The 13,020-nt window shown below is 34.0% G+C and overlaps 1 protein-coding gene across 1 annotated transcript in view; it reads right to left on the reverse strand.

The window, feature by feature from the left end:
* Window positions 1-13,020, reverse strand: part of Cfap47 (cilia and flagella associated protein 47) — a 210,187-nt gene that overhangs the window by 191,360 nt on the left and 5,807 nt on the right. Inside the window, exons 5-10 of the mRNA XM_021188546.2 lie at window positions 11,413-11,641; window positions 11,005-11,165; window positions 9,063-9,190; window positions 7,990-8,225; window positions 3,516-3,705; window positions 2,172-2,388 (exon numbers count right to left, since the gene is read on the reverse strand). Coding sequence (XP_021044205.2) covers window positions 2,172-2,388; window positions 3,516-3,705; window positions 7,990-8,225; window positions 9,063-9,190; window positions 11,005-11,165; window positions 11,413-11,641 — 1,161 coding nt within the window. The remainder of the gene's footprint in view (window positions 1-2,171; window positions 2,389-3,515; window positions 3,706-7,989; window positions 8,226-9,062; window positions 9,191-11,004; window positions 11,166-11,412; window positions 11,642-13,020) is intronic.

Consider the following 13,020-nt stretch of genomic DNA (forward strand, 5'->3'; position numbering starts at 1 on the left):
AAAAAAAAAAAAGAAAAAAGAAAGAAAAGAAAAGAAAAGAAAAGAAAAGAAAAGAAAAGAAAAGAAAAGAAAAGAAAAGAAAAGAAAAGAAAAGAATAAAGAAACCTATCATGGAATACATAGTGGCTATCTTCTCTACCATTTTCCCATTTCAAATCCATATCCTGGCTGCAAGTGATCAGGAGACTCTCTCTTCTAACAAAGGTAATTCTAAAAGGGAATTTCCTATCAGCTCCTTTCTAAAAACCAACTGGATAAGGGAAATTTTGTTTTTCTAACAACTATTTTCTTAAACTTTAGAGTTCATGAATTATCCAATAATAATAAGTTAATACAAAGAAAAACTTCATAAAAGACCTTTATAGTATTTTATATGGCAATTGACTTATTCTTTTTTAACGATGATAAACTTCCAATAGAGTTGAATTATTTATAGCTTCTGACCTTCTTCATCTACCTCATTCACCCACAAAGTTTATCAAACATTGAAAGGCTTCCCCTATAATTAACTGATATATGTATATAAGTAAAATTAATCAAATATTTATTTAAAAATTCCCATATTTCCCATGATTCTTCAATGTTATGTGATAACAGCTTTATATGTAGTAAAAGTTTAACAGTATTTTTTTTAAAAAAGGGGAGTGTTTAGTTATTCAAAGATAGTTCTTTCTTTCTCTTTTTTTTTTTACTGCATATTTTCTCTATTTACATTTCAAATGTTATCCCCTTACCAGGTTTCCCCTCTTAAAACCCCCATACTATCTCCCCTCCCCCTCCTCCTATGAGGGTATTCCCCCACCCACCTACTTCCACTTCCCTGTTCTGGCATTCCCCTACACTGGGGCATAGAGCCTTCACAGGACCAAGGGCTTCTCCTCCCACTGATGTCCAACAAGGTCATCCTCTGCTACATATGCACCTGGAGCCATGGGTTGCTCCATGTGTACTCTTTGGTTGGTGATTTAGTCCCTGGGAGCTCTGGGGGGGGGTCTGGTTAGTTGATATTGTTCGTCCTATGGGATTGCAAACCCCTTCAACTCCTTCAGTCCTTTCTCTAACTCCCATTGGGGATCCCGTGCTCAGTCCAATGGTTGGCTGGGAGCATCTGCCTCTGTTCCCTACTAGATATTGGACCTAAAAATAATTCCCATATTCAAAGCCCTGAAGATGGTAAGAAGGTGAAATGAAGTCCATGGAAATTAATGCCCACTGCACCTCCCCCAAAGTAAAGACACAGGTAGAAAAAAAAGTTCAGAGCAATTATTAAGTTTAAGTAGTCTACTATTAACATACAAATTAGCAGAAAATAACTCTTTTACTCTTGAATATACTAAAATTCTTCTATGATGAAGGCCAGAAAATCATGTATTGACCACTTTTATCTTATTAGTGGTAACTTAGCAATTTCTCTGAAGTTATAATGGACTTAAATTGAAGTTTAAACATTCCTTACAAACAGAACTATAAAAGCTTTAGGTCAAGTAGAAATATACGCATGAGGTGACAAAACAGGATGATAACCGTTAATTTGTTTCATACAATTTAAATTTTTTTATTCAGATGAACTCAAACTCATAATTGTATTAAATATAACTATTCTATTGTATGATTTCAATAGTAATTTCTATCATTTATCTATTGGTGTTCATAATATAGTTTTAAAAGTATTTTTCTATATATGCAGCTGGAGCCATGGGTCCCTCCATGTATACTCTTTGGTTGGTGGTTTAGTCCCTGGGATCTCTAGGAGGAAGGTCTTGTTGCATTGAGGCAGGAAGGGGGTGTTGGGGGATCACCCTCATAGAAGTAGGGAAGGGGGTGGGATAGGGGGTTTAAGGAGAAGAAACCAGGAAGGCATATAATATTGGAAATATAATAAAAATTTGAAAAGAGGAATCCAATGTATTAAAACGAAAATAAAAAATATTTTGCTTGCCATTCCTTTTGTCAAAATTATACAGTAGAGGGTATAAAAGATTAGATAGGTCAAATCCTGTAGCATTCAAAAACCACTGTACTCCTCATACAAATGGAAAAACAAAAACCCATTCTGATTACTGACCACAGCAGTTTCTTTCCTTTTTTAAACACCAGGATCTTGCAGATCTCTATATAGTATCCTGGATATTATATTGATCAAATTGTAATTTATTAAAATTACATGGTACCTGAAATGTTCATGGTGGTCACCAGACCTGATACTTGTAGCTCTGTCATTAGGAAAAGCAATCAGTGCATTTTTCATTGACTCATCTTTTAAGCAATGATCATGAAGGTTCGTTGCTGTTGACCGGAGCATTGCAGCTACAGGTGGAAGATCGTCCTTTTTCTCTGAATCTTTAGCCACAAAGTGTCTTGTGGGATTACTAACCAAGGGGGATATACCTTAAATAAAATTGAAAATTAAGCCGTCATTTAGTACTTTGTATTATACAATTCCAAAAATTAAGCAAATATTTGATACATTAGATAACTGGTGCAGTGATTCGAACAACCCTCATAGGCTCATAGATATGAATGTGTGGTCATTAGGTAGTGGCTCTACTTGACAAACATTATGAGTATGGCCTTGATCGAGTAGGTGTAGCCTGTTGGACTAAGTGTATCACTGGGGGTGGATTTGGGGTTTTCAAATGCCTAAGTCATGCCCAGTCGGGCCCAGTGGCTCTCTTCCTGATGCATGCCAATCCACATGTAGAATTCTCAGATCCTTCTCCAGTACATGTCTGCCTTTATGCAGCCATGCTCTCCACTATGAAAATAATGGGCTAAACTGAAACTGTAAACAAATCCCAATTAAATGCTTTCTTTTATATAAGTTTCTATGGTCATGGTACATAAACACTGATTAAGACAATTGATTTTGACAAATGCTAAATTCTCAAGCACACTGTGAAAATACAAATCACTTAATACAATACATGGGCTTATATTAACCAATTTAGCAAAATAAACTTTAAATAATATATATATATATATATATATATATATATATATATATATATTAAAAAGCATACTAATTTGAAGATTTAAATTGACCTATATGAAAATAGATAGAAGGCTATCTTGTTTTTTGGTTTTTGGTAAAGTCAACTGTATATCATCAGGTTCATATGGTTGAATTAATAAAATATTATATGTAAATAGAGGATACTGTACTTACACACAAAATCTAAATATAATTAAAACTAGTTTACATTAACTTCAAGAAAAAAAATAGAACAAATACAACATGGCAATCATTAAAATATTTGAGAATCTGCATAAGACACCTCAAAATAGCAACATAACGTCTATTAAAAATATGACAGAAATGTAAATCATTGGTATAGCCAGAGATCTACTTACATATAGGCTCATGATATGTATTTGAACAGGCCTTCTACCTGACTTTAAAATAAAACTTCTTTAAAAAGGGGAAAAGCACTGTTTTGATCATGTTTGATATACATAATCTTATAATGAAAATGAAAATCACATCACAGCTGTGTAGGACTAATGCAGTAACATACCAGGATTAATTTTCACTCCAACTTTCCTGGTCAAAGCTTTGCAAGTGCTGCTGAAGTCTAAATGTATGTAATGAAAAGGTTTCATTGACAAAGACCGTAGATTATCATCTGCCACTGGTCCAATAATCTCAATCACTTGCTTTACTTTAAATACTCCAATTTGATGTGGAACAAATGAGCATATGACATTCTAAAGAAAAACAAATTTTAATGAATTTTCTATTGCTAGAATAAATAAAAACAAATATTAAAATACATGTTATTTGAACATCGAGCAACATATTTTCACCATGGGGATTTATAAGCAATTTTAGGAAACATCAGCAAAAAGTCATATGATATTCATTATTGAAAATTTAAGAAAGCTAAGAATAGTACTTCAGGAATAGATTTAAAAAGGGGGGAGCAGCTGGGACAGGATCCTCCCAATCTGCCATCTGCACCCAGGAGCTCGGGCTATTCCAGAACCCTCTGTACACAAGTTCCACCAGGAAGAAGGACATAAATAACTAACTCCCATAAAAATAGAGGAGAACACAGGTCAACAGGTAGAAGCCCTTAAAGAAGAAACTCAATAATCCCTTAAGGAATTACAGGAAAACAACCAAACAGGTGAAGGAATAGAATAAAACCATCCAGGATCTAAAAATGGAAGTAGAAACAATAAATCACAAAGGGAGACAACTCTAGAGACAGAAAACATAGGAAAGAAGTCAGGATCCATAGATGCAAGCATAACCAACAGAATACAAGAGATAGAAGAGAGGGTCTCAGGTGCAGGAGATTCCATAGAAAACATTGACACAACAGTCAAAGAAAATGGCAAAATGCAAAAAGCTCCTAACCCAAAACATCCAGGAAATCCAGAATACAATGAGAAGACCAAATCTAAGGATAACAGGTATAGAAGAGGGGGAAGATTCCCAACTTAAAGGGCCAGTAAATATCTTCAATAAAATTATAGAAGAAAACTTGCCTAACCTGAAGAAATAGATGCCCAGGGCTTTTTAGAGTTTGATGAAGCCACAGCATACCCAAATTTATGGGACACAATGAAAGCAGTGCAAAGAGGAAAACTCATAGCTCTATGTGCCTCCAAAAAGAAATTGGAGAGAGTTTACACTAGCAGCTTGACAGCACATCTGAAAGCTCCAGAACAAAAAGAAGCAAATGCACCCAAGAGTAGAAGACAGCAGGAAATAATCAAACTCAGGGCTGAAATCAACCACGTAGAAACAAAAAGAACTATACAAAGAATCAACAAAAACCAGGAGCTGATTCTTTGAGAAAATCAACAAGACAGATAACCAGACTAAACAGAGGGCACAGAGACAGTATCCTAATTAACAAAATCAGAAATAAAAAGGGAAACATAACAACAGAAACTGTGGAAATATAAAAAAATCATCCGATCCTACTACAAAAGCAAATACTCAACAAAACAGAACAATGGTGATGAAATGGACAATTTTCTAGGCAGATACCAGGTACCAAAGTTAAATCTGGATCAGATTAACAATCTAAACAGTCCTATATCCCCTAAAGAAATAGAAACAGTCATTAATAGTCCCCCAGCCAAAAAAAGCCCTGGACCAGATGGGATTAGTGGTTCAATTCTATCAGACCTTCAAAGAAGACCTAAAACCAATACTTCTCAAACTATTCCACAAAATAGAAACAGAAGGTTCTCTACCAAATTCGTTCTATGAAGCCACAATTACTCTGATACCTAAACCATATAAAGACCCAACAAAGAAAGAGAACTTCAGACCAATTTCCCTTATGAATATCGATGCAAAAATACTCAATAAAATTCTTGAAAATCGAATCCAAGAACACATCAAAACAATCACCTATCATGATAAAGTAGTCTTCCTCTCAGGGATGCAGGGATGGTTCAATGTACAGAAATACATCAACATAATCCACTATATAAACAATCTCAAAGAAAAAAACAATATGGTCATTTCATTAGATGCTGAGAAAGCATTTGACAAAATTCAACACCCCTTCATGATAAATGTTATAGAAAGATCAAGAATTCAAGGCCCATACGTAAACATACTAAAAGTAATATAAAGTAAACCAGTAGCCAACATCAATGTAAGTGGAGAGAAACTTGAAGCAATCCCAATCAGGGAGTAGACAAGAATGCCCACTCTCTTCCTACCTAGTCAATATAATACTTGGAGTCCTGGCCAGAGCAATTAGACAACAAAGGGAGACCAAAGGGATACAAATTGGAAAGGAAGAAGTCAAAATATCACTATTTGCAGATGATAGGATAGTATATATAAGTGACCCTAAAAATTCCACCAGAGAACACCTAAACCTGATAAACAGCTTCAGTGCAGTAGCTGGATATAAAATTAACTCAAACAAATCAGTGGCCTTCCTCTACTCAAAGAATAAACAGGCTAAGAAAGAAATTAGGGAAATAACAACCTTCACAACAGTCACAAATAAAATAAAATACCTTGGAGTGACTCTAATTAAGCAAATAAATATCTGTATGACAAGAATTTCAAGTCTCTAAAGAAAGAAATCAAAGAAGATTTCAGAAGATGGAAAGATCTCCCATGCTCACGGATTGGCAAGATTAATATTGTAAAAATGGCCATCTTGTGGAAAGCAATCTCCAGATTCAACACAATCCCCATCAAAATTCCAATTCAATTCTTCATAGAGTTAGAACAATTTGAAAATTCATCCAGAATTAAAAAAAAAAACCCTAGGATATTGAAAACCATTCTCCACAATAAAAGAATTTCTACTGAATCACAATCCCTGACCTCAAGCTGTACTTCAGAGCAACTGTGATTAAAAAAAAATTGCATGGTATTGGTACAGTGACAGGCAAGTAAATCAGTAGAACAGAAACAAATACCCAGAAATGAACCCACACACCTATGGTCACTTGATCCTTTACAAAGGAACTAAAACTATCCAGTGGGGGAAAAAAAGAGCATTTTCAGAAAATGGTGCTAGTTCAGCAGGAAGTCAGCATGTAGAAGAATGCAAATTGATCCATCCTTATCTCCTTGTATAAGGCTCAGAAAGCATCTCAGAAGAGAATGCAGAAAGAATGTCAGAGCTAGAGGTTCTAAAAGACTACTGTCAAATACTGTCTTCTGGACATGACATGGAACTGCAAAGATGAACATCATTTTGAAAAACACTATTGGAATAGCTCCAAATGTTAAGGATAGCATTTTCAAGATTTAACAATTCCTCTATATAGTGTATTTTGAGATTATTAAATATGTATCTGTACAAAGTCACCCATAAAATATCAAGTATCAAGCTAGAATTGTCTAACACACCATAAAATTCCAAGCCCTGATTTAAGTAACAAACAAACTTGGGGGTCTTAAAAGGGAATGTGTGGGAGGGACACTGAATTTGGGAACACTAAAAAGCTTCTTAATATGCAGTGGACAAAAAAATAAATGAAAATTAAATGTCTAATTAAGCTGAGGATTTTCTTGCAGCTCTAGTCTGTGTTGCAGCACAAACCTTCCCCATAGCCTTGCTTCAGAATGTACAAGCATACTTTGCATTGTGTATGCATCCTGTGACAAAACAATAATGAATGGTATGTGAAACTCATGGGCTCACATTTGAAACCATTGTATGTTTAAGCTACACACTTTCACATATACACACAAAGTTTTATATTGTTATAGAAGCATACTTGTTTAATAGAAAATTAAGACTTTTAATATTCTTCTGCCAGCATTCCTCAGCAAATAAGTATAAAATTTGTATGCATAACTTATATAACTATAAACCTATGGTCACATAAAACCTGCCGAGGACAAAAAAACAAAACAAAACAAAAGTTGAATAGAGAATGTTGAAGAGGTTCAGTTTTATAGTGCCTACAAATGTTGACAGAGTAGCCAGTCATACTTATACCAGCCCTAGAAACATAGGAGTTGGCCTGGTACCAATAGAAATGTCTTAGTGTCCATATTTTCTTTTTGTTTTACCTCAACACAACAAGCTGCAAACTAGGTAATTATTACACATTTCAAATTTCAAATTTTTATTAAATCTGCAAGATATCATTCATGTGATTGTTGCACAAAATCCTTCCTGAATGGAAATAAAACACATGTTGAGTTTTGATGGCACTACATTAGAGAACCTATTTAACACACTAGTTTTCTTAAGCCATACCTGTTTCTGTATATTATTATAATTTCTTAATACAATAAAAATGTTTTAGAAGCAATAACTATATTGCACACCGGACTTGAACTTCACATGCTTTCACTAGCACATTGTAGACACTTAACAAAAGAATTATGGATGCTCTATGACTGCATTTATAACTAATTCTAGATCACATAAGAGACATACTTCATAAACACTAGTAGATCAGTTGTGGTTCTTAATTCTCTGTATAGTATTTTAGCAGGAATAACTAGCTTAAGTGTTATGAAAGAAAACAAAGAATGACCTAGCTTACCTGAATACATCCTTCATCAATTTTGCCCCTTTCAGGATCCATTTTAAAGTGTGCAGTTTTTTGAAAATGGTACATCACAGGAAGTGATATGGACTGATTTTTTACAATGCAAAGAATATCTGAATGTTCACCCATGTGACAAGGTGCAAAAGTAAGTGATTTTCCTGGATCAAATTGTAATATGACTGGAAGTCCAGAGCCTGTCAGAGCTAATTCCACTTTTTGAAGTCGATTACCTATAAATAAATAAATAAATATTGAACACAGTGAGGAGTGTTTGGAAAATCAAAAATGTATGTGTCCAGCTGACGTGATATCACTCTAAAAATATGACGATAAATGGAACCCCACTCAAGCATGAGCAAATGCAGTGACTGCCTTCCCTGAGCTACACCTAATTTTGGGTCTTGACACAGTTAGGAATAAAAACAAATCTACTCTAATGGATGTACATTCTGAACAGTAAGAGTGACAGAGAGTAATCACATTTACAACACTTACAAAGGACTATATGTAAAGGCAAAATAGAGTAAGACAGAATACAAAGCCTTAGGGACACTGTTTTAGGTAGAGATATTCAAACAGGCCACTTTTATACACACAGTAACATTTGGCAAATATTAAATAGAAACAAACAACCATGAAAAAATATATTCCAAGCAGAAAGAACAAAGTCAAGAGCTCTAAAGTACAAACTAGCTTCTGATATTCAAAAAAAAAAAACAACCATAAGAAACCAAGAATAAACATTGCCTCAGGTAAAGGATTAGACAAAGCACTATCTGTCAAATGGACCTAAGAAACAAGCTGGTATAGCCATTTTAATATGTAACAAAATTAACCTCAAACCAGAGCTAATCAAAAGAGATAAGGAAGGACACAATATATTCATTAAAGCAAAAAAGTCCACCAGAAGGCATATTTCAATTCTTAACATCTCTGGCCCAAACACAAGGGTACCCAAGTTTGTAAAAGAAACAATACTATAGTTTAAACCACATAGTAAATCTTGCAGGCAACTAGGACCTCTGCAAAATGACAGAACTTAATAATTTTGTTAACTTTATACTTACTTTTCATGGTATCAGAGTTATCATCTCTCAAAAATCCATCTTTACTTCCCACAGAATCAAATCTCACAAAGAGAGCATAGTCTTGCCTATGTGAAGGTCCAACATCCTTTTTAACATCAACTACCAGCCTGTAAATATCATAATCCATTATTCTTAAGGAAGAGGTGACATATTTTTGTCATTTCTGAGTATAAATTATTAACCTAACATTTAAGTCTATGCAAGCAGATGGAAATGAATAAAAATACAGCTATTACCCATTTCCCAAATTTACTAACAAAGGAAGATAGTCAATGGCCAACCCTATGATATAATCTATCTATACCTGAATCTTTCATTTCCATCCTTCCTATACATTTCTCTAGGAAGTTCTGACTCATATCAAATCATGTTCTCTAATTACTTGTCCACTACCATTAACATGATTAAAGAGCATAAAGCTCTGTGAAAATTAATTAATACAAATATTTCTTAGACAAGACTAACTTAAATGTACCAACTTGCCAAAACCTACATCACATGCCATAGTGTATTTTTTTCCTGGAGGAATTCTTAGCTAAAAGCTAAGGACTCTCTAATAACACATATCATCCCAGTAGGAACCTCTGTTATGTATTTGATTTCTCTATTGAACTAAATTTATATTACTAATCATGTTCATGGTAGTGGACAAGTAATTAGAGAACATGATTTGATATGAGTCAGAACCTCCTAGAGAAATGTACAGGAGGATGGAAACAAAAGAAACATTCAGGTATAGACAGATTATACTATAGAGTTGGTCACTGACTATATTTATCTAGCTTAGCAGCATGTTATCTCTTCTGTCAGTGGATACTCAAATACACAAAATGTTGATGTGTAATATTAAATTGGAATACATGTGGTGTTCACAAAATATTTAACAAAGACTTCAAATATTCACACCTAAATTTCCATACTAGACTGCCAAATAAAATTAAGTGCTATTATAGGAAATAAAATTTGGATTTGTTTCAAAGCATATAAGGGTGGAGGAGGCTGAAGAGGTGGCTCAACAGTTAGTAGAACCCAGGCTTGGTTTCCAGTAGCCACACTAGGTGACTCATAAGAATGTATACACTCAGATAAGAAACACAGACATACAAAGAAAATGACATAGTAATCTTGTGTATGTTGAACATAATCTTATAGACTTCCCAAAGAAACTTCAGATAGAAAATATCATTAAGACAATTTTGATTATATGAGTAGGGCAATTATTGATTAGCTTTCTGCCTTAGTTTTGGTTTTTTTTGGTTTGTTTTTTGTTTGCTTCTTTGCTTGTTGTGTTTTCTTTTGTTTTGGTTTTTCCTATTGCTATAATAAAGCAACAGAAAAGATAAAGGTTTATTTTAGTTCACAATTCCAGGTCAAATTCCATCAAAGCATAGAAGTCAAGGCAAAAATGTAAAGTAGTTAGTTTCATAACAGTCACAGTACAGAGCAGAGAGAAATAAACACATATGTTTATAGTACTCAGTAAGCTTTTTCTACTCTTATACAGCATAAGATTCAAAAACAGAGAATAGTGCCACTTACTCTCAAGGTAATCTTCCATATACATGACCACAGGCCAATCTGATATAAGTAACCAATCTAACCATCATGTTCTCTTAAACACAATTCAGCCTTCAAAAATATGGTACCAATAAGTGACAATGTTATAATAGAAGTACACTGACCATGATCCTCTCACAGGGAAAAACTGTTACAATTAGGTTGGTTATTTACACACAAACATACTGAGGTATGTTATTAGTCAAACATTGATGGGATTCAGTCAGAAAAGGATTTTGTCTGGTAAGAGCATATTCTTGCCTTCTAACATGTTTCACTACAATATCAAACAAGTCTGATTAGTGTGTAGCTACTATAATTTTCATCAATAATTGACATTACAATTTAATTTACTTTTGCTTACTTTGGGCTGAAACAAAATGTAATGACAATCTTTTGATAAGGGAGTAACGTCCCTTCGTTGGGAACGCAGGACATAAAATCAGTCATATCTATTTTCTTTATTTTGCTTAAGTAGGAGAGATTATTTATGGCAATATCTGTCCTTTGATGAATATTTGCTCCCTGAAACATAAAAAAAGACAAAAAAATCATGTTAAGGCAAAGTAAATAACATATTTTTAAAAGTTTTTAAACTTTACAGAGTGTAGAAAATGAAGAATATTTGTCTATAAAATAGCATATACCTAAATTTGACTAAGGAACATGATTTACTTCAAAATGAGGAGAATCAAGTTTGTCAGTGATTTGCAAAAAGCACTCATCTGGTTTCACTCAGACATGATGTGCCACTTTTGCTCAGTTCACTTACCAGCTCTTCTCCTACACAATCATCTTGCATTATTGCCACCCAGTTTATGGATTCAGGGCTATTGTTATACAGAAGAGCATGCTCAAGTTTTGATGTTCCAAAGAACACAGAACCAAATCGTATACATTCCAATTTCCTTTCACTATTCATATGAAACAACTGGATGATCTGTTCAACCACACGCACTTTAATGTTCAAGAATGTTTCAGGACGACCTTGCAAACTCACTCTATAAGAAAATAAGATATGTATATATGTAAGTATTTTCATTAGAAATTGATATATTTATTTTCTTCTAAGTATTTGGATCAAGATTTTTAAAATGACATAATAACTAACTCAAAAGATGGAGGGTAGTTCCTTTCATATGCTGCCAGAGTTTATCAGATCCTATAAAGTGAAATAATTGTGTAACCTAATTTACTATGCTAGTATAATTATTCAAGTATAATTATCTATACTTGAAACAACGAGGTCAGAACGTCAAATAATGATGTGACACCAGAGAGTCAATGGAATATTAATATCATTATTTCATAAATATAGGAGCTATATGATTTATAAGATTAGCTCAAGAATTCTAAGACTCTATTCTAACTCATTCCAACCCATACCCAGGCCCAGTTCATCTACATACAAATACTACAATTGCCTAAATTAAAAAAAAATTCTCAGAAAAAAATTACTAGAGAAAAAAAAAACTTTCCAATAAAATTTGGTTTCTCAAACTAATTTCAGTTCTCATTTAGAATTCTTGTCACATGATTATTCCTTTCTTATCAACTTAACCCCAACAGATACCACAAATAACTGGCTACTCCTAAACTATCACCAAAATACTCATTTAGATTTCACTACAACTGTGAGCATTATCCGCACCATATCTCAACATATCTGTCCTTCCTTTGATCTGGGACATTACACATTTCTCTAGGTTTTCATTCTAACTCACACATGCATGATCTAATGTTCTAAAGCACGAATCCTCTGTAAACTATTTAAACTCTTACTCTTTCATATTCTGCTCTTCTTTTCAGTTTAATTCTCAGTACTCTGTTTTTGCCACCACATATACCCCGAATACCGTGTACCCAACTCCTCTGGACAAAGCTGCTTTCTGGAGCTTAAGACACCAAATCTAATAAGCCATAATCATAAACTCCATGATGATTCTGAAAATGAAATTCATCCTACCATCTAACATCTGAACTTCCTTCTGCACATCTTTTCTCCTTTGTTCAGTAACTCATCAAGTGAGTTAAACGGGCTTGTAGAAAATTCCTCAAATCTCTACAGTTCTCTCAGTTTTGCCAATTTGAACCTTAGCTCTGCCCTTTCCTATTGCCTTTTTGCTTTGGTTTTATAATACTTAGTCAGCCTGTCAAGTCATCACTGTACTGCCTGATCTGCTTCATGCACTGGTGTTACTTTGACTTTCTAAAATGCAAACTGATCCTCAGCTTAATTCCCATCCTTCAAAATAGAACCTAACCTCATATCAGGCTCACAACTGTATTTCAAAAACCACAACTGTGGCCTTCAGTAAGAAATACAGAATATATGCAAGGTAGCAGCACACACACACACACACACACACACACACACACA

The sequence above is a fragment of the Mus pahari genome, chromosome X (assembly GCF_900095145.1).
Source record: "Mus pahari chromosome X, PAHARI_EIJ_v1.1, whole genome shotgun sequence".
Taxonomy (NCBI): Eukaryota; Metazoa; Chordata; class Mammalia; order Rodentia; family Muridae; genus Mus; species Mus pahari.